The 22604-nt window shown below is 44.0% G+C and overlaps 1 protein-coding gene across 1 annotated transcript in view; it reads right to left on the bottom strand.

The window, feature by feature from the left end:
- Nucleotides 1-22604, bottom strand: part of Impg1 (interphotoreceptor matrix proteoglycan 1) — an 81160-nt gene that overhangs the window by 48005 nt on the left and 10551 nt on the right. Inside the window, exons 5-8 of the mRNA XM_048354489.1 lie at nt 20250-20314; nt 13887-13990; nt 10197-10349; nt 2372-2430 (exon numbers count right to left, since the gene is read on the bottom strand). Of these exons, the coding sequence (XP_048210446.1) occupies nt 2372-2430; nt 10197-10349; nt 13887-13990; nt 20250-20314 (381 nt within the window). The remainder of the gene's footprint in view (nt 1-2371; nt 2431-10196; nt 10350-13886; nt 13991-20249; nt 20315-22604) is intronic.

Genomic DNA, 22604 nt, shown 5'->3' with positions numbered 1-22604 from the left:
GGAATATAAGAGAAGGGGTGCACACATCTGGGGAATTATGACAGGACACTCTTTTGGACTATGCATGTGTGCTGCGAGATGAATGATAAAAACAATTGCGCCAATAGTAGATGTCCTAAGCACTCTCCAATTGTGTGGAGGGATTCACATGATCTCACCGGTGGGAAAGTGCTTGTGAACTTTTAAGCCGGGGTTTATACCAGTAGAAGGAACGTTTTTAGTTAGTCTGCTGTAGGAATTTGGCTTCAGAAGGAAAGCCATTTCCCTCATAATCCTGAGCACTCCTGTAAAGATCAAAAGTCTGTCCTGCTCACAAGCCTATCGATTACATTCAGGGGCAAAAATAATGCCAGAACTGGGGATTGAACTTAAGACCTGTGTGCTGTCCCTTTGGCTTTTCCCTCAAGGTTGATGCTGTACCGACCTGAGCCACAGCTCCACTTCTGGGTTTTTGGTGGTTAATTGAAGATGAGTCTCACAGATTTTTTTCTGCCCTCGCTGGCTTCAAACCTGAGCTCAGCCTCTTGGGCAGCCACAATGGCAGATGTGAGCCAGCAGTGCCCAGCCCAGGGGCAAAATAGGTTTCAGTGGACTCGTGTCCTCCTAACACAATGAAAATCAGCCGAGGGTGGTCAAACTCACTACATAAGCATCTTGGGCAGAAATGGCAATAAATCCTTACAGAGATAAACACCGGGGAAAGATTCAGCTTCCAGTGATAAATCTTCAAAAGCTTTCCCATGGAAAATTTCATCTTTTCTAACATTTTGGTTTTCTTCTGAAATAGATTTTGTAAATTAGTTTTTCATTTATTGAAGGGAGGCGCGATGAGCATTTAATCATCCACCAGGAGAACTATTCCCATGGATTCCTTCAGCTTTAGATGAAAAATTTCTTCTTTAACTGCAGTTGTTTTATTCAGAGGACCTTGTCATCTATGCAAAATATTTTTCTATCACTTTTTATTTTTCTCTAATCCATCTGATTTCACAGGGAGTACTGCAGAGCAGTGTTTTGAAATAAAAATGAGTTTGTTTTGATAGATATTAAGAGTTTCATCTTTTATAGCTCTCATTTTTCAATCTTTTCTTCCTCTGGACAAATCAACAGGGCCTTTTGGATGTGGAAGAGGTAGCTAGAAGTGCACCCGGAAGCTCTTCTTTACAAGCATTGCTGCCCCGGAAGCTCTTAAAAAATGTTTTTATTATCTTCCAGTAGTTGTACAAAGGAGTTACCATTCAACAAAGTTTATGCATACAAAGCATCTTGATCAATGTCACTCTGTTTTCTCTTTTCTTTCTTTCTTTGTCTCTCTCTCTTTTTCTTTTTTGAAGCCTTGCTGCCTTCTAGCATCCTCTTTTTTTGGTCAGTCATGGGACTTGGGGCTCTGGGCCTGGACGCTGTCCCTGAGCTCTTCAGCTCAAGGCTAGTGCTCTACCACTTGAGCTATAGCGCCACTTCCATAGCATCCTGTTTAAGACAGGAGGGAGGCAGGAGACCTTCTGGTGAGACCCTCCCATTCATGGGTCCCTTCCCAGCATGGAATCTTATTCTGTCCACACCAAGGTTCATATTCACTTGGTGGCATTGTTAAAACAAACAAACAGATCATCTTCCCCCCCTCCTTTCCTACAGATGTTTGAAATAATGGGGATCTAGGGAGAGACATAAAAATTCTCACCCCCAAATCCCTTGAACCTGCAATACTCTTGGGGGTGTAATGGTGCACGCCTGTTTGTGCCAAAGCTATGGGAACACAACGGAACCCCACTGCAGCATGACATGGTTTTACGATTTTGTTTCTTTTACTTAAAAATTTTATTTAATACTATCCATGTAGCAATACATTACTGGAGTTCATATGTTCAAATAAGGTAAAGGATCTGTGTTGGGAAGTCTTAGTTTTGATCCTGTGCCTGTCCCAACCAACCCATTCTGGGAGCCCTTCCACCCCATAAAAGGGCCATGCTTTCTCCATTTAGGCTTTCCTATCTCGCTTGGGCAACACACTTTGTTAAAAGGGTGATGAGAGTTAGCCTTGGATAGGAAACCAGGCAATCTGAGGCCCAAGCGATGATTTGCTGCCTGTGAGATATTTCCTAAGACGTTCATTAAAGTCATTGCCAAGGTCAGCTCTGCGGGAGGCAGCATTTCTGACTCCCAGAAGGAGAAAGGCTATACTTCTGTGCTAATTCTTAAAAATCACTGGGAATCATATTCTAATTAGACACTTCCTTTATGTGAAATGTATTCAGCCCTCAGGACTTGGCAGACCTAAACAACGCAGGAAAAAGACCTTCTAATTCTCACCTCTCTTTTAAAATAAGAAGGTAATTGCAAAATTGAGAAGAGCCCCATTCTCTTTACTTACCTAAATCCTAACACGTGGATTTCTTTGAATCCTGGAAGTTTCTTAAATTCCTTTTGCAACTGCAGAGAGAAAGATATTTGTGACACGTTCTCAGGTTCCACTGGGGCAGATTACCAAAGTGAAAAGGCCTTAACACTTTCGATGAGTTAGGGGGGAAAATGAAAATGGAAAATTGAAATTGAAACAACCAAAGAGGTCAGACTCTTTGTTCTCAGTTGTTTCTGAAACCCAGAGGAAAGTATTTTACTATTTATTTAGAAGCCATAACTGTGTGCTTCTGATCTGTTTTATAGTCACTTTACATAAAATAGAAAATAACTTTAAGGAGGTTTTTGGAGAAAGCTTTTCTGGCTACTTTATTTATTTATTTATTTTTACTGACACAGAATAATAGATTTTCAAATTCTAATTATAGTTACCTATAATATTGTTGCTATCATGTGTTCTGGATTGAATTAGATGATTGGAAAATATCTATAATATCAAAGCTATCTGAGTTATTCTTATTCTTATGATAGTCCTAACATCACAATGACTGCTGTACCTCAATGACAGGTAGATGCATTTTAATGTAATAGATTTTTCTCTTGGATTTATGTAGATGTCCAATAAGTTTTGTCTTGTTTTGTTTCTTTGGCCAGTCCTGGGCCTTGAACTCAGGGCCTGAGCACTGTCCCTGGCTTCTTTTTGCTCAAGGCTAGCACTCTGCCACTTGAGCCACAGCGCCACTTCCAGCCTTTTCTATATATGTGGTGCTGAGGAATCGAACCCAGGGCTTCAAGTCTGCAAGGTGAGCACTTTGCCACTAGCCATAGTCCTAGCCCCTCCGGTAAGTTTTAAGAGTTTATTCTTATTAATGATTTAGAATTGTTGTACCCAACTTCTCCCTATCCCTCGTCCTGTGTCTCCTCCTCTTGCGCTGACCTTTCCAGGGAGCTGTCTTCAGGCTCTCCTGAAGTTCTGTTCCCTCCTCACAATGCCTGTCCTTGCCAGGTTTTCCTTCTGTTCCTCTCACCAGCACCCAGGTCTTCTTTGCCCCATCCTATTCCTGTCCTGACTCTGCTTCCAGCCTCGTGAATGTGCAGGCTCCCATCCCTCAGCCTGCAGGGAACAGCAACAGCTGGGCCCCAGGAGTCCTGCCCAGCCCAGCCCAGCCCCGTTCCCTGGAGAAAGGGTGGGAGATGAGAGCAGAGCAGGGACGGAGAGGAGAAGCTTGGGGGGAGAACCCAGTAGGTGTGAGTAGGACCTGGGCCTTGGTTCCCTTTCCCTCTTGTCCTGTGGCTTCCTGAGTAGCTAGGATTACAGGTGGGAGCCTGTGGCGCCCAGCAGGTTTAATGGTTTCAGAAAGGCATCTACGCCCCTCTTGAAGCAGTGCCTCTCCTTCTGCTACAGCTGCCTGGCTGTCACGGATGCTGTTATCCTCTGCCCTCTCGTGACACTAAGTGGATCCTGGGCCCTCCTCATAAGCAACATGTGCATCTATTGCTCCAGGTGCCTCTGGGTCCTTTCCCCTTAGCCCAAGAAGCAACGTCCCTCCGCTTCTGCTGGAGAAGGCCGTCCCTACCCACACTCATTTCCAGAGCCAGCGTGATCATTTCCTCTGTGAAAAAAGCATGGTAGAGCTTGAGTCAGGTGCAGTTATTATTATTTTTCTCTGCTGTAGTTTGTTTTACCTTATATGCCATGTGAGGTGTGAACCGTGTCCATTTCCTACACTAAGATCATGCTCCCTGCCCCACAATCTCTCACTGGTGTGTGTGTGTGTGTGTGTGTGTGTGTGTGTGTGTGTGTGTGTGTGCTGGTACCGTAGCTCCCACTCTTGTGTGGCTTTCTCGCTGAAGACTCACACTTTACCACTTTAGGCACACCTCTTATTTCTAGAAGTTTGCTGGTTTGTTGGAGATAAGAGACTCATGGACTTTTCTTCCCTGGGCTGGCTTTGAACTGTGATCTGCAGATCTCAGCCTCCTGAGTAGTTCTGATTATTGGCGTGAGCTACCAGCACCTGGCTCTGTGTCTTGCTTTTACCTTGTTACCTTTCTTGCTCTCAGTATCTAGCCGATTGTTCACAGAGAGGGAGCGAGTAAATATTGTTAAATACTGTCTGGACGGAGTGGATCTCTCTCTTCCTTCTGTTCACTCAGCAGCATAGCGCCGTGCTGTCACCGCATCTAACGTCACTGCATCTATGTTTCTCGATTCCACGCTAAGCACAGTGACGCACAGTCCATCCTCAAATCGGTCATGATGGGCTTTGGGTTGTATCATGGAATTTTTTTTCCCCATGGTGGACTGATTTACCTTCTCATTATATTTTCTTGCACCAACATTAAAACTAGTTTTTATGTCCTGAATATATATACAATGACAAAAATGACTTAAGTTTGGGGGTAAGAAGGAGATACTTGGGCTTAAATATTGGTTCTCTTAGCTCCTAGCTCTAAGACTCTGCTTGCTGCCGAATCTCTTTCGATTCTGGTCTCCTCAGGCCCCCGGGGGGTTTGGGAAGGGATCACTGGCAGGTAGCAGGTGCCTGGCACACGTCGGGCAGAGTGGTGCTACGGTTGTGATCTATTTGCTTCTTTTCCTGAGGTTCCAGCTCCGGGAAAGCTTGATTTCCTCTGACTTCCCAGGAATCTCAGGCCCTGGGGTCTGGCAGGGGCATAACTACCTTTCAAACAACGTCTGTGGAAATACTCTATGGAAAAAGCAGGCCGACGAGGTTCCTTCCAGATCGGAAGCGATCTGGCTCTCCCGAAGAGACGGAGAAGCATCGCTCTCGCAGAGGCCCTTCTGCCCATGGAAATAGCCCTTCAAGTGCCCAAAGCCTTGAAGAGCATGGGGGTACAGCATGAGCGAGGGGGACCAGCCCCGGGAAGGCCATGGCTTACTCCCGGAGCTCTCGAGAGCGCCCTGGGCTTGGTCCCGGCCCTCTGTGAGAACACCTCGGCCATTGAGAGTCAGCTTTGCTGAGGAGGGCGCCAATGAGGTCAGAGAAAAGATGACAGAAATAAATAAATTAAAAAAAGCCTTGGGTTAATACTGCTTAGGTTATCTTCAGGGCGAACTTTCCCATCATGGAGCTCTAATCACTAAATTGCTAATTAAGTGCCCAGTTAACTTTATTAATAATACTAAAGCACAAGAGGTTTGCTTGACTCTGCGGGAATGGATGTAAACGGGGCTATTTAAAGGGGAAAAAAAAGCAGCTGTGTTGACTTTCCCTGACTGTTTACACGGGAGAAAGGATTCCGCCAGCAGTTAAGCGATCCCGTTTGACATTTGTATTAAATTGCTCATTAGGCTTATTGTGAAAATTAAATTACTGCAAAGCACTGCCCATTAATTACTGATGAGGCCTTAATAGGTCCGCTAATGCAGGTGGGGGTGTGATTTTCTAATGGCTGACCCTGGGGTGGAGGTGGTCCCCATCAGGAGCTGGGAGGGGACTAAAGGCAGAGGGACATCCTCTTACCCATGAGACCGTGCTAGGCAAACAGTAGGATTAAGGACATGGGGCTTGGCGACAAGGCCCGAGAGGTCATAGACTTTGTCTAGTTAGTTTTTCAGAGACTAGAAGGGTGTGGCCATTGGGGGTGATCCCGTGGGCCTTCCCCAGACATATGCAGCTAGGAAAGAGGAGGAGCTGGATAATGGATAAGAGCAAGGACACGCCTGGTGTGTCTATGCCTGGCGTAGACATCTTGGCTCTCCCAGGTAATGGATCTGCCCTTTGCTGGGAAGGTGAGTCTCCTATGCCTCAGTTGAGAAATAGTTGGGTCTTGTGGCTCATGTCTGAATTCCTAGCTACTCAGAAGGCTAATATCTGAGGACTGTGGAAAGAAACCAGCCTTAGACCTACGAAATTCTTAGCTCCAGTTCACTACCCAAAAAGCCAGAGCTGGAGGTGTGGCTCAAGTAGTAGAACAGCAGTACTGAGCAAAAAAGCTAAGGGAGAGCGCTCTGGTTCTGAGTGCCAGTCCCTTTACCTGCACAGAAAGAAAAGAAGAAAAATAACACTACCTACTTATAGGATTATATAAAAAAATTCAGTGAATCGATACATGTGAATTGCCCTAGCATTGGCCATAATTTCCTTCCTTCCTTCCTTCCTTCCTTCCTTCCTTCCTTCCTTCCTTCCTTCCTTCCTTCCTTCCTTCCTTCTTTCCTTCCTTCCTTCCTTCCTTCTTTCCTTCTTCCCTCCCTCCCTCCCTCCCTCCCTCCCTCCCTCCCTCCCTCCCTCCCTCCCTCCTTCCCTCCCTTTCTTCCTTCCTCTCTTTCTTTTTTCAGTTGTGGGGCTTGAACTCTGGGCCCGGGCACTGTCCCGGAGCTCTAGCAGCTCAAGGCTAGTGCTCTACCATTTGAGCCAGCACCACGTCCAGTTTTCTGGTGGTTAACTGGAGATAAGAATCTAACTGACTTTCCTTCCTGGGCTGGCTTTGAACTACAATCCTCAGATCTTCACCTCTTGAGTAGCTAGGATTACAGACATGAGCCACTGGCTCCCGGCGTCGTTATTTCTTTACATGGCAGTTAAAGTGAGATGTGGAAAGGCATTTTGAAGTCATGTCTAATATGTGAGGGAGAAAAGTAACTCACCCTAAAGATTCACAGCTCATTCTTGGTAGAGATGAGAATTAAGACTCAGATTTCTTAAGACATCCTAGTACATATGTTGCTGTCTATCACATTGTTTAGAGAATTAACAACAAATTAGTAGAGAGTCTATGGCCAATTATATAACTTTGAAATACTCTGACTTTCTTTTCTTTTTTTTTTTTTTTTTGGTGCTAATCCTGGTGCTTGAACTCAGGGTCTGGGCTCTGTCCCCGTTTTTGTGCTCGAAACTAGCACTTTGTCACTTGAGCCACAGCACCACTTCTGGCTTTTGGGTGGTTCATTGGAGATAAGAGTCACAGACTTTTCTGCCCGGGCTGGCTTTGAACCGTGATCCTCAGATGTCAGGATTCTCAGTAGCTAGGATTACAGGCATGAGCCCCCAGCACGCAGCTTACTCTGACTTCATTAAAGATTTGATAGAAAGAATGATTCGAGGAGCAAATTGAAAGGTTAGCAGGCTATTCTCTTGCTCATTCTGTCCACTCATCCATGTTTAATTACTTGTATATTTTATGTGCCAGCACTGGGCTTGACCTCAGGCTTGTCTGGGTGTTTGTGGAAACGATGCTTTATATTTTACTGGCCAGATGTTGGTGCAGGGAGAGGCCGGAGGCTGAGGATGCTCTGCCTCTGGCCTCCTGCCTGCTGGGGAGGGGAGGGCAGGATCCTCACACGGGAGAAGCCGGGTCTCGGTGTACGCTGGCCACGCTGCCCACGCTGCCAGGGAGGCGTGTGCTCACCGGCTAGCCACAAGTGTGCTCTAGATCTAAATTGTGAAGATACATGAAAATGTAGACAGGGCCATCTGTCTACCCAGACGAGCAGATAGACGGATATGTGGGGGAGACTCAGGGGAGATCTGCGGGGGTGAAAAATGACTTATCGTTTAACCCAATGAATGCCAGGGAGCTGGGATGCACTGTGGCAGAGTGAGGTCAGCAGGAAGGAGGGAAGGGAAAGGGAGGGAGGAAGGGTGGGCGAATGCAGTCATTACATCCCGTGTACGTGTGGGGAAATAGAAGCAGGTGCCTGGAGATGGGGGGGGCAGGCTTGGGAGAGAAAGGGGAGAAGGACAGAAGGGCGACAGTGCTCAAGACACATTGTACTTACACACCGACGGGTCGAATTGAAATGTTTTTCTACAACTACTTAAGGACAATAAAAAGCATTATATACATGAGCTGGGTACTGTAATAATAAGCTCACGCCTGTCATCCTAGCTACTCAGGAGGCTGAGATCGGAGGATGCAGATTCCCAGCCAATCCCAGGCAGGAAATCCTCGAGACACCCATCTCCAATTAACTAACCAAAAGCCAGAGGTGGAGCTGTGGCTCAAGTGGTAGAATCCCAGAGTGAAAAAAATAAAATAAAAAGCTCAGGGACAATGCCCCGTGGCCAGGTTCTGAGTTCAAGCCATGGGACTGGCACATGCACTTGTGCGTGCAAACACACACACACACACAAATAGAAGTACAAAACTATGCCCTGTGATTATATGATCTCTCAGTGGCAATGTTTTTCAGCGGCCTTGTTAGCAATTCCAGTCCCCTGATCTCTATTAGAGTGTTAGAGTTTTCTGTCTCAGGGACGTTTGGAGCCTGCTGGTGCTCAGGGATGGCGAGGTGGGAAGGAGCCACAGAGGCAGCAATGCAGGCATATAAACAAGCCCATACCATCAAGGTCATGGTGAGCACCGTGCACTGCGCGGTGGCCGCAATGCATCCTGGGAGTTAGTGAGGCCAGCAGAGGCTCCACCCTCCCCACCCCACCCAAGACCTAAAACTACACTGGGAACAAACCAGAAGTGGGGCGGCGGTGGTGGTGGTGGTGTGCACATAGTTAGCATTTCTGGAAACTGGAATGCAAGGAGAGAGATGATTCAAAACTTGTTCCAAGACACGCCTGGGAAAGGAGGCACGAGCTTGTCGTCGGCACCTGTGTTACACTCTACGTTGCAACTGGATGCGGTCTGCAGGGAATTAGAGCCCTTGAGTTCAGCCAGGGCCACACAGGCACGACAGCGGATTGGAGATGGACACGGCAACATGGGCAAATTCCTCCTTCAGTAATTGATGTCAGATAGTAGAACTGCTTTCCCGATCAGCCACCAAAGTTGTCACGGCCTTAAACCGCATCCAACTGCAAAAGCAGAACTAGTTTGTAAAGCCAGGTGCCGGCGGCATCCCTCTAATCTTGGCCACTGAGGATTCTGAGGTAAGGATCATGGTTCAAAGCCTTGGCGGAAGGGTCTATGAGATTCTTCTCTTTCATTACTCAGCAGAAAGCCAGAAGTGGAATTGTAACTCAAGTGGTAGAATGCCAACCTTGAGTGAGAAAGCTGAGAAAGTGTCTAAGAAAGTGCTAAGCCTTGAGTTCAAGCCCTAGGACTGGAACACACATACACACACACGAAATACTTTGTAGAAACATAAAAGATGAATTAAAAATTCATATCTTGGGCTGGGGATATGGCCTAGTGGCAAGAGTGCTTGCCTCCTATACATGAAGCCCTGGGTTCAATTCCCCAGCACCACATATACAGAAAATGGCCAGAAGTGGCGCTGTGGCTCAAGTGGCAGAGTGCTAGCCTTGAGCAAAAAGAAGCCAGGGACAGTGCTCAGGCCCTCTGAGTTCAAGGCCCAGGACTGGTACACACACACACACACACACACACACACACACACACACACACACACACAAAATACCTTAACCTAGCATATTTTCTCATTGGTATCTATGGACTCACTTTATTATTTCATTTTATTCTTTTAAAATTATACCTAGAATCCCAGCACCTAAGAGCAGAAGGGAGGATGATTGAGAGTTCAAGGCTAGCCTGGGCCAGAGTGAGTGCTTGTCCAAAAAAAAGATAAAAATACGAACATCTGAATGAATTTTGGAATTACCATGTGTATAATGGCCTTCGGGATACGCCGGATGTCTGTGGCTGTTCGTTAAATGAGACCTAAAAACCTGCTGACATTTAGAGAAAGCCTAAATGTAAATAATGTTGAAGAATGGAAAAGTCACAACAGACAATTTTCAACTGGGCACTTACAGCGCTTATTTTCCTTGTCATGGTTAAAATAAATTTTCTAGTCACAGAGATGGGAAGTAGCCACGAGGCCTCGAGGGCTGCTGCCCGCTAGCCTCCTGCGGTGACATGACGTGGCGTCTGGGAGTGGCCTGGGTCCGCTCACCCACCTGCAGCCGAGACTTCTCCGCCAGTTCTTGGTGGTGTGGCGATCTGGGATCGGCAAGCTCTGCCTTGAACTTCTGGTCTGGTAGGAAGACGCTGAACTCCACCTTCTGATCCAGAGGGCCCTCAGACGCGCTCGTGAACCCTGCTCCTCTTTCCTGAGTTAACAAAAGGTAAGACCCCAAAGACTTCTAGTCATGTAAATACAACACACGGCTACTTGACTATAGTATATTGATTATTATATCAAAAAGCGGATTGTGAATAATCACATGCTTTTGGAATAAAATTTCTACGAATTTCCCCGAGAGACGAGATCACAAAGCTCCAATGGGTGAACTATTTAATGGCCTTGAGTCCTCATGGCTTCACTTCCATACAATCGCATACACTCCTGCTGCTTTCTCAAATCCAGGGAGATTTTCATCTATCACTCACGCCTATAATCCTAGTTACTCAAGAGACTGAGAGAGGAAGACCAAGGTCTGAAGCTAGCTTGGACAGGAAAGTCTGTGGGACTTTCTTATCTCCAATTAATCAGAAAAGAAACCAGAACCAGAAGCTGCTGTTCAAGTGGTAGAGCACCAGCTCTGAGTGGGAAAAGCGAAGGGGCAGTGCTCCCCCCTCCTCCTCCCCCACGGCGGAGACCTGGCTGGGAGACTGTCTACATCATTCTGTGAGTTTATAAATACTCTCTGCAGAGAACTGGATGGGGAAAGTCACCTATGGATACAGACAGATTAATATAAGCCCTGTTTTAGAGAAGAGTCTAAACTGGTTTAATGCCAGAGCATTTGCACCTAAACGTCGCGTGGAAAGCCGTTTAAAAAGCCTGGTAAGCAGCAGCACTGTGCTTTTTCTCAGTAGGAATGGCAGATTTGGGCCACCTTTAGAGGCAGCAGGCATATGGCTGGAACAGAATCACGGCTCCCAGGACCTGGATTTGGCTTTGACCCCAGCGGGCCAGGGCCTGGAGCGCCCTTGTCTGTGGGTCTGGGAAGGAGTGGGGGTTGTTCATCACTCCAGATGCCCATGTGCTCCAGGACGCAGAGCTAGGCCTCGAGTCAGTTTTCAAATGTGGAGTTAGACAGATTTTCAGCATCAGATACGCAAGTGATGTGGGAATATGTACAGCTCCAAGAAACATGTTTGGAGAAATTGCATTAAAGAAGCTCAACGATGAGGACCACCAATGGAAATTGCTATGAAGAACAGAAAGGGACATGGGTATGTCAGAATTAGTATTCGGCTGGGTGCTAAAGGCTCACACCTGTAATCCAAGCTATTCCCGGAGCTGAGATCCCAGGACCATAGTTCAAAGTCAGTCTGGGCAGAAAAGTCTGTGTGTGAGACTATTATCTCCGATGAACCACCAAAATGTTGGAAGTGGAGTTGTGGCTCAAAAAGCTCTAGGGCAGTGTACTGAGTTCAAGTCACAGGACTGACATTAAAAAGGCAAAGAAAAAACCAAGAGATTCGATGAGTGGATGCCTTCCTTTTCATTTCATGTCACAAAGCTCCTCTACCCGTGTGGACACTTGTAGGACATGAATTCCCACTTAGCGGGCCACTGATGTTTAAGTCTTTCATTCAGTCAGTCAAAATGCACCCACTGAACATCTGTGTGGTATTGCTTGGTGCCAGGACCCATGGGAAATGAACCGCACTACGGACAGGACTGTCTTTAGAAGCTCACTATTTTGTTTGAAATTTATATGAAGCAGTTAGGTAATTTATTTATTTAGTGCAGGCCTTGGCACTTGAACTCCTGGGCGCTGTCTCTGAGCTTCTTTTTGTTCAAGACTAGCACTCTACCACTTAAGATCTACTTCCTGCTTTTCTTTCTTTTTTTTTTTTTTTGAGCAGCTTATTGGAGATAAAAGTCTCACAGACTTTCCTGCTTGGGCTGACTTCAAATTGTGACCCTCAGATCTCAGCCCCCTGAGTAGCTAGAATTACAGGCATAAACTACTGGTTCCTGGCAAATTTTATAAAATGTAGTACTAAGAAGTTATTGTTAGACATTAGATTAAGTGTGTGTGTGTGTGTGTGTGTGTGTGCATACTGGGACTTGAACTCAGGGCCTCACAGTCTTGCTCAGCTTGTATGCTCCAGGCTAATCTGTACCTCTGAGCTACAGCGCCATAGCTGGCATTTTTGTTGGTTAATTGGAGATAGGAGTCTCTCAAATTTGTCTGCCCCGCCAGTTTTGAACCATGATCCTCAGCTTCCAGCCTCCCAAATAGCTAGAATTATAAGCATGAGCCACTGGCACCCAGCTTGGATTAATGATTTTTATTAAAGAAATGAATTAGCAAATGCTAATGGTGTGTATTTATAGGGCCCGATGTGATGCTTTGTTTTATCTTCGCAATCTGGAGTGATGTTATTAAGCTTATTAGCACTCATCCCAAATACTCTTCATATTCTTTTGTGGCAAGGACATTAACATTTACTTGCTTAGTGACTTTGAAGTATACACTACTAGTTGTGTAGAATTAGCATTCTGCCATTCTTTGTGTGTTCTTTGTACCCTTTGCCCTTCCTTTATTCCCCATCCTATTCGTCTTCCCTAGACTGTCTACACGGGGAATTTCGTTATTGATAATCTATATGTATAAAAAGTGGATTAATTTTTCAAGCCTCTCCTCCAGTATGTTCAGACTTCTTATGATGTGTTTGGCTAAAACCCAAGCACGTTTTCCTAACAGTTAAGTATCTTTAGCATCTGATTTCAATCCGTTTGAAGAGCATCTGTCTCTCTTCTCTGTCCTCACTGACAGATTGGCCTCAATCCTTGCTGTGTGTGTGTTCATCTCCTCTCTGGGCACCTTCTTCCTTACTCTCCACCTTCAGAATCTCTCTCTTCCCCTCCCCACAAATACAGTACCCCAGCACCTTCACACATGTTTAAACAAACCCTACTATCTGGAGACAATATTGATCCCAAATCATATTTCCTTTGATCATCTAGGGTCTAGAAATTTTCATCTCTTTTTAACCTCTATGGCCCTCATTAACATCTGAACTTCTCATTTGATACCTACTCTATATTCACCTATTGCCCTGTCTCTCTCTCTCTGTCTCCTTGTGCCAATACTTGGGCTCGAACTCAAGTCCTAACTATTGTTCCTGAGCTATTTCGCTCGAGGCTGGTGCTCTACCACTGTGTTACACTCTCCTTGCGGTTTTCTGGTGGTTAATTGGAGATAAGAGTCTTAGGGACTTTCCTGCTTGGGCTGGCTTTGAACTGCCATCCTCAGATCTCAGCCTGCTGAGTAGTTAGGATGGGGTGAATCACAGCTGCCTGGCGTGACACGAAAGGTTTCCTTATTCAATTGACTTAGTCATGTTGGACATGACTAAGACAAACCTTTGACTCTTGCTGTTAACATGGACATATTATATTTCAGTGAAGGAGCTTGGTTGATTGTTTGATTCCAATGTTGATGAGAGACTGTTAGAGGCAGGGTGCCTGCTCTTGAAAGTTTAGAATTGGCTGCTTCTTGAATTATTCCCAGTTCTCAGTCTGTCTCCCTCAGTCCTTAGGCTGCAGGGAGATTGTGAAGCCCGCACTGGGAGATTTCCTCAGGGAAGGAAGGGAGTGCACTTGTCATGGTGGGTGGGCTGGGCATCCGTTCTCCTGTTTTGCTACCGCTAGCTAATGAAGCCCTAGACGACTCAGAACTTCTTACCGTTGCAGGCGGCTTGATGTCTTTCAGAGTGTCATTGAGGATTTCATTGCTGTGTGTGTCATCAGGAATGAGGGGAAAGGGGCTGAGTGAGACATCAACAGCATCTGTGGAAATGGAAAGAAATTACAGGCACAAAAATGAAACTAGAAATTACAGTAGCACAAGGTCAAAATTCCATACGCTTTTTCTGTCACTCTGGGATGTTTGGAAAAGGGCACTCTGAAATTACTATTATTTTTTTCTGCTAGTACTGGGGGCTTGCACTCTGGGCCTCCTATTCTTGCTTGCTTCTTTTTGCTCAAGGCTGGTGCTCTATCACTGAGCCACGCCTCCACTTTGGGCTCAAATCTAAGGGCCAGTATCCAAGCCCTGGATTCAAGCACCAATCCTTACACATAGCAAAAGAGATCATATAAACAAAGATCACATACAGAGACACAGACACAGGCACATGCAATTGGTACTCCCAATCCTAATTAAACTCTAATTCCTAATTAAATTCTTCCTGCTAGGACCCAAATCGGTTCTTCCCTATGAATGGCACTGTCAAATGATTTGGCCTAGTGAGATCCAATTGTTTTTGTGACTAAAGCACGCAAAGAGAGACATTTACTTTGAGTTTGTTTGAGTTTACGTTGAGTTTGCAAACATTTTTTCAAGAAAACCTGCCAAAGTTTTAAAGCTTAGATTGCTTTAGCGATCCAAGGCACTAAAATTTTAATCATAAACTCTAAGAGGAAAGAACATTAACATATCAATTCTACTTCTTTTAAAACAGACCACCATAAACCATTTCAGACACCTGGAAAATGTTTAATGTATTTAAAGTTCTCTTGTAATGGGTTTTGTCCAAGGGGGGGAAAAATCTTTGTAATATACACTCATTATTACGTTGCCTTTTTGTAGGCTGGTACTGGGGCTTGAGCTCTAGGCCTGGGCACTGTCCCTTAGCATTTTTGCTCAAGGTTAGTGCTCTCTTACTTGAGCCACATCTCTGCTTCCAGCTTTGGTGTGATTAATTGGAGATAAGAGTCTCACAGACTTTCCTGCCCAGGCTGGCTTTGAATTGGAATCTTAAGATCCCAGCCTCCCGAGTAGCTAGAATTATAGATATGAGCCAGCAGTGCCTGGTTTTCATTTCCCTTTAAAAAATATGTGGTAGATGAGCATTATTTGTATAATAACTTTAGTGAGAGATAGAACACCAGAGACGGTGATTTTTAGGGTGAAAAAGTACATATCCTTTGGCCAGGCAACACCTCAAGGAATGGCACCTGAGCTCTTCCATTGTGTCTAGCTGAGCAAAGCTGTAGCACAGAATGGACAGGCAAGTGTCACCCTGATATACACATATATACATAGTAACAATTATATATGATAGTATATGATATGTGTGAAACAACTCTCTCTGTATATGTTGTTTTACAATAAAGAAGTGCTTAGCTAGTATACTAGGAGAGCATTTTCTTGGTTGATGTTTGTTTGTACTATTAGATTGGAAAGAGAAATTATCTAGCCTGTGAAAACAAAGAGCAATTGCTAGGGAAACTGGGTTTATCTTCTAGCACATTTAACCTCCTTCGAAAATCCCCCACATTTCCTTCGCACCTAAGGTACTTGGTAATGCTTCCAATCAAAATTAATCTGAGGAAAAGTGCTGCAACTGGGAAGTTTAGTTGCCGAGTATTTTCAGTTACAATAAGTGCCATGAATATCTGATCCTACTTACTCTTCTCCTATCTCTGAATGCTGCATTTACATTTTAAGAATTTAAGGCTGAAGCCAAGGGAAGAAGAAGAAGAAGAAGAAGAAGAAGAAGAAGAAGAAGAAGAAGAAGAAGAAGAAGAAGAAGAAGAAGAAGAAGAAGAAGAAGAAGAAGAAGAAGAAGAAGAAGAAGAAGATGATGGAATGGTACTGATGTTTGAACTCAGGACCTGACATACTTGCTGGATTGGTGCTCTATCATTTGCACTATGTCCGCAGCCCTGATTTTTGCTGGTTGTTTTGGAGACGGAGTCTCATGGGCGTTTCTGGCCAAGCTGGCATTGAATCTGGATCCTCTGGATTCCAGCCTTCCAAGTAGCAGTAACAAGGAGCCACTGGTGCCTGGCTCACACACTTAACTTGTGAGTAGCAAGTGTCGTAGCCAAATTCCACCATTCTTGTGGAAATTCATCAGAAATGAGGAGGGGAGGAAGTGAGAGTTGGGAGAAGAGAGTAAAGCATTCAAAGTAAGCCTGAAGGTGTAGTGTAAAGATTTTCTTTCTTGGGGCTGGGAATATGGCCTAGTGGCAAGAGTGCTTGCCTCATATACATGAAGCCCTGGGTTCAATTCCCCAGCACCACATATATAGAAAACGGCCAGAAGGGGCGCTGTGGCTCAAGTGGCAGAGTGCTAGCCTTGAGCAAAAAGAAGCCAGGGACAGTGCTCAGGCCCCGAGTCCAAGGCCCAGGACTGGCAACAACAACAACAACAACAGATTATCTTTCTTTCTTTCTTTTTTTTTGTACATAAGATTTGTCATTGATGCCACATCTTTGGTGTGAAGAGAATGACTTAGAACCAGGCGGCTTTTTAAAAGCTGGTTTGTTGGAAATTATCTCAAGGCCAAAGTATTCAAGTCTGGTCTCTGCCCTAGCTGGGCAGATGCACTGGGAAAATAATTTTCAGACATTTCTTGGGGGACTGACTTCTATATGCCAGTGATACGTCATTTGCTTAGTGATGCCCCCAAGTTTTGTAAAGAAAAAGATGTAGTTTATGAGAAAAAGCTAGTTTTTACTTATTCTTTAATTTTTTCTACTAAACTTAATTTTTATTACCAGAGTTTCTGTCAGGCAAAGCATACTACTATTTTTTTTTCAAATTTGTATTTCTTCTTCTTGTTGTAAAGGTGATGCACAGACGGGTACAGTTATATTAGTCAATGTACATGAGTACCATTCTTTTTGGACAGTGTCACTCCTTCCCTCGATCTTTCCCAGTTTTTCCCTCCAATCCCTCATCCAACAGTTGTATAATTAATTCATTTTCAACCTAGTGGCTAGTGAGTACAACAGCTAGCTTCAATTTCCCAAAGTAAATTTTAAGCCAGGCACTGGTGGCTTATGCCTGTAATCCTAGATCCTTAGCAGGCTGAGATCTAGAGAATTAAGGTTCAAAGCCAGCCTGGACAGCAAAGTCCATGAGACTCTTACCTTCAATTAACCAGTAAGAAACAGAAAGTGGAAATGTGGTTGTAGTGGTAGAAGGCCAGCCTTTGTGACAGAGTCAGGTGAATGCGTGAAGACACGAGTTCAAGCACTAGTACAAAGACGGATTTGGATTGTTTTCTAACATGGGAATGAAATCAATGTGAAACATTTAAAAATATACTTTTCTTCTGTATCTAATTCATTTCTGAATCAGACATAAGATTAGGCCAATTTTACTGGCTTGTTAGAGCAGGGAACAGTTTCGCAGCTCTTCTTGTTTGTGTATGTATGTTTTGCTAGTAAGGTTTTTATATACTGGCCTTACAAGTTCATGTAGTAGCAGCAAATTAGCAGAATTTAGGACAGATATGAAAATACAACCATTAGAACTTTGTACAGTGTCAGAGAATAGAACAATAGGGAAATTTTTCTCAATTTACAGAATTGACACAATCAAAATTTGATTTCTTGAAATATTACTGCCATAGATGAAATGAAAGAAACTGAGAAAAACATTGCCTAGAGGGCTGGGGATATGGCCTAGTGGCAAGAGTGCTTGCCTCGTATACATGAGGCCCTGGGTTCGATTCCCCAGCACCACATATACAGAAAATGGCCAGAAGTGGTGCTGTGGCTCAAGTGGCAGAGTGCTAGCCTTGAGCAAAAAGAAGCCAGGGACAGTGCTCAGGCCCTGAGTCCAAGCCCCAGGACTGGTAAAAAAAAAAAACAAAAAACAAAAAACAAAAAAATACATTGCCTAGAGGATTAAAATAATAATTTTGTTGGGGCTGGAAATATGGCCTAGTGGCAAGAGTGCTTGCCTCTTATACATGAAGCCCTAGGTTCGATTCCCCAGCACCACATATATAGAAAATGGCCAGAAGTGGCACTGTGGCTCAAGTGGCAGAGTGCTAGCCTTGAGCAAAAAGAAGCCAAAGTCCAGGACTGGCAAAATAATAATAATAATAATAATAATTTTGTCTTGAATATCTCAAAATGCATGTATCCATTATATACATATAAAAAGAACATAAAGAAACCCACCAGAAACAAGTAGGAAGGAGGTAGGAGGAGAGAAAAAGGTTGAGAAATATCAATTTAGCTGTGGTGATTTTGATCAAATTTATTGTAAAGATGCTATAAATTTCACGATGAAGCTGCCTTGTGCAAATAACTTATGATAATAAAAATTTTAAAAGCAAGTAAGTATATATGTATACATGCATATATATGTATATACACACATACACACAGGTATATAACCATGTCCATATCCTCGTAATATTGTATTTTTTGATAGGATCTTATTTTGAAATGCTGTCTCATCTTGAACTTGAGATCTCCTGCTTCAGTGTTCCAAATGTTGGTATTATAGGAATGCATCACTGTACCTAGCAATATTCTTAATTTATGTAGGAAAATGGTAAGACTACCATAACAAAACAAGTGAAAGAGAAATTTCAACCATCTAATACACATTTGGAGTATGTTTTCCTTTTTGACAATTATTAAAATAGTCAACTTTATAAACTTTTGGGACTTCAAATAACCAACAGAGGCTGCTGAAAATATGTTCTATTTTTACTCTGGTAAATGACTATCTGTGATTTGCCTTTTAAATTTCTGCATTTGAAATCTTGTGAGTTAGAACAGCCCCGTTAGAAATATAGTTAAAAACCTAATAGTAAATATAAATGTAATTCAGAAATACAAAAAAAAATCCTTGCTGACTATGCAATCTTTTTAACCAATGAGTTAGATATAATTTTTGTCAAACAATTTGGTAAAAATTATTAAAAGCCTTAGAAGTTTAACTATTTTTTTTATTCTTGTTGTTTCCTCCAGTGCTGGGAATTGAACCCAGATCCTTCATCATTTTGTGCAAACATTCTGACATTTAACCTATATCCCTAATCATAGAAATCCTTGTTTCAAAAAAAAAATTGGAAAGCACATTGAGAAATTAGTGATTTCACAATGCTTAAATAATTAAACATCACTTACATGGACACAAAGCATCTAACTAGGATTAATAGGGGTCTCCTAGAATATCAGTAAATAGAAAAATGGGGAAAGGTTATCAATCTTGCCTAAAAGTCCCCAGCTTCTCAATGTACAGATTTTTACTAATCAGAATTTGAGTTCTCAACATTACAAAATCAAATAAAACAGAGGACAAACATTGCCTAGAGGATTAATAGTTCTGTCTTGAATGTTTAAAAGTGTGTGCGTATATATATGTATATATATATCATATATGTTTAAAATAGCATAATGAAACCCACAAAAGTGGAGTCACTGAAAATGACTTTTGAAAGAAAAAAGTAGAGCTATTAGGATATGTTTATGTTATATGAGGGAGAAAAATCGTGGCCGGGTGCTGGTAGTTCACACTTACAATCTCAAGAGGCTGAAGGCTGAGGACCGTGGTTTGAAGCCAGCCCAGGCAGACAAATCCGTGAGACTTACTTTCTTTCTTTGTATGTTTACGCTTTAGTTTATTTTTTCATTTTTACTTTTTACCATTATCTTTAGGTAGTTGTAGGTAGTCACTGAACAAAGCAGTTTTATGAGTACAATATAACTTGACTCTTATTTCCAATTAACCAGCCTAAAGCTGGAAGAGGAGTTGTGGCTCAAGTGGTAGAGCACCAGGTTTGAGTAGAGAAGGTAGTGTTTGAGGCTCTGAGTTCAAGCCCCAGTACTGGCAGATTAAAATACATCAGTGAAAAGAAGCAGCAGCTGGGGTGTGTGCGTGGGTGTCTTCGAAGGAGGGAGGCCATCTGAGAAAATGTCATTCTTTGCCCTCACAACTGTAGTATAATGAGTGATTTCGTTTTACTTTGATTCTATGCTTTTACTTTCTATTTTTACACAGGGAATTTAAATTATGTTACAAGGCTAGAGAACCTTCCAGTTAGAATTGAGAATGTGCCGTATAGACCGTGCCGCTTGCCTGTAAGGATTGCTTTGTAATTAACTTGCCTTTGTGATGACTGGACTTTCCTGGGGGAAACGGAGGAGATCTAGGCCTACCTGTCAAATGCAGATGAGATGATCTGGGCCTACCTGTCAAATGCAGATGAGATGATCTGGGCCTACCTGTCAAATGCAGATGAGATGAACTGGGCTTACCTGTCAAATGCAGATGAGATGATCTGGGCTTACCTGGGGAGTGTGCAGGAGTCTTCCCTGGTACTGTCTGCGTCTGCTCAGTAGACAGTTCATCTTTTCTATGAGGACAGAAAAGAAGAAAGGGCAAGCGAGAGGGAATTAGATGAGAACAGAGAACTCCTTCAAGAAGTGTCCATATTGAACAGACCTCCAAGTCACAGGATAAAACACATAATGGGATTTAGCTACTGCTCACTACCAAAGTTATGTTTGAAAATGCATTTATTGAAGAAAAGTCCCCCCCTCTGCCTCCCCTCTCTTTACAATAAATTTGATCCAAATCACCACAGCTAAATTGCTATTTCTCAACCTTTTTCTCTCCTCCTACCTCCTTCCTACTCGTTTCTGGTGGGGTTCTTTATGTTCTTTTTATACGTATATAATGGATACATGCACTTTGAGATATTCAAGACAAAATTATTATTTTAATCCTCTAGGTTATGCTTGACCAGGGCTCGTGGTGGCTTTGGTGAGCTTGGTAGGCAAAGCTGGGCCTTGGGGCTCCATGTCTTGTGGCTCCTCTGCGCATACTCAGTGCCCTTGGCATAAAAGATAATGGACGAGATTTGTGACTTAATACTTTTTCTAAAAATCTAGGACCTTCACGTCTACCATCCTCGGACTTATGTTTCTATGATAAAGCAACGCTTGTGGTTAAAGTTATAGAAAAATTAGACTTCTGGGTAATACAGGTGCATTGATGTGTGTTTTGGACACAGCCCCTGCCGGCCGGGTAAGTGGCCAGGGCTGGGTCGGGGTCCCGGTGCTGCTGTGCTGGGCCTGGGAGTAGGAAAGGTGCTTCAGAAGCCGTCCAAGGCCTTCGCGGAATGTGGGCCCAGGTTAGCAAATTTCATTTGTGATTCTTTTTTATTTTGGGCTGTAGTGGAGTTTGAACTCAGGGTCTCACGACTTCATTCAGCTTGCTGGCTGACAGCTGGTGTTCCACCGCTTGAGCCACACCTCCAGTCCAGCAATCCGTACTTAGAAAGTAGTGATGGCGGCGCTACCTTGTGCATTGCACAGGGACGTTTATTTCTGTGAACGATAAGGTTCCCAAAGCATTGTATCTATGGTAGCATCGCATGTTTAATCTCGTTTTCTGTGGCTCATGGTGCTATGAAGATCTAAGTAAGTGGTTAGATTCTCCATGCCTACAGATTCATCTGGACTGGACAGTGTCGAGAGTGGTACCTCTCTATATCTGCCAAGCCCCCAATTTCCAAGGAGCGCAATATTCAAAATGTCATCAGTCAGCCCTCAAAGTAGATGTCACCTGTGATAATGTCACTGTATGGGTGAGCACAGGCCAAAGATCAATGTATTGTTTTTTTGTTTTTTTGCCAGTTCTGGGCCTTGGACTCAGGGCCTGAGCACTGTCCCTGGCTTCTTTTTGCTCAAGGCTAGCACTCTGCCACTTGAGCCACAGCGCCCCTTCTGGCCATTTTCTGTATATGTGGTGCTGGGGAATCGAACCCAGGGCTTCATGTATACGAGGCGAGCACTCTTGCCACTAGGCCATATTCCCAGCCCCCAAACATCAATGTAGACTCGCATGGAATTTGAGACCACTGTCCTAGCCTCCTCCCTCCCCCCTTATATACTTGAGCTTAATAAATAGACTCCATGTCCAAAATAAACCAGCCAAATAAGGGCTGGAGGCGTGGTTCAAGTAGCAGAGCACCAGCTGACCAAGCCAGCAGAGCAGAAGTGAAGCCCTGAATTTAAACCCCGAACCCATACAAAAAAGGAGCTCAGGTTTAAATAAGCCCACGCTAGACCAACGATTTTGGTAGCTCCGTGTTTTCTTTCTTATTTTATGGATATTTGTGTATAGTCAGATTCCTTCCTCCCATCACGACTCCAGTTTCCTTGTTTTGCTCTGCCATGAAAGGGAAACGAAAGGAGAGGACAGTTCTAAGACGAGGCCCATGGCAGAAGGTGTAAACCAGCAGCCTGCTTTGTGGACTAAGTGCCAGGTGCTCGTTCCTTAGCCTTTACGGTCAGGTGTAATCCGGCCACCAGGCTGGCCATCTGCAGCCTCCGGTCAGAGCGACAGTTGGCAAAGCCAGGCCACCCTGTCTTTCCACTGGCTGCTGTGTCCAACGCAGGTGAAATCGGCAGACTCCTAAGGTGGGGAGGTGAGAACAGTTTCTCTTCGTCTTCTTGGAAAGTGAAAGATAATTCCCCCTCCTCCATCCTCTGTCTTTTTTCTTTTAAAAAAACTTGGTCACTGTGGCTAATGTAAAATGTCTCCTGGTCATCTCCAGCCCCATTGGCAGGCACAGGGGAAGCGTTGATTTCTCTTTTTGGCTCAAGTGAGTGTCCTCGTCCTATCCTCGTTCCTCTCCT

Source organism: Perognathus longimembris, chromosome 9 (assembly GCF_023159225.1).
Source record: "Perognathus longimembris pacificus isolate PPM17 chromosome 9, ASM2315922v1, whole genome shotgun sequence".
Classification (NCBI taxonomy): Eukaryota; Metazoa; Chordata; class Mammalia; order Rodentia; family Heteromyidae; genus Perognathus; species Perognathus longimembris.
Note: the sequence above shows the minus strand (reverse complement) of the source record. Positions and strands in the feature narration are given on the sequence as shown.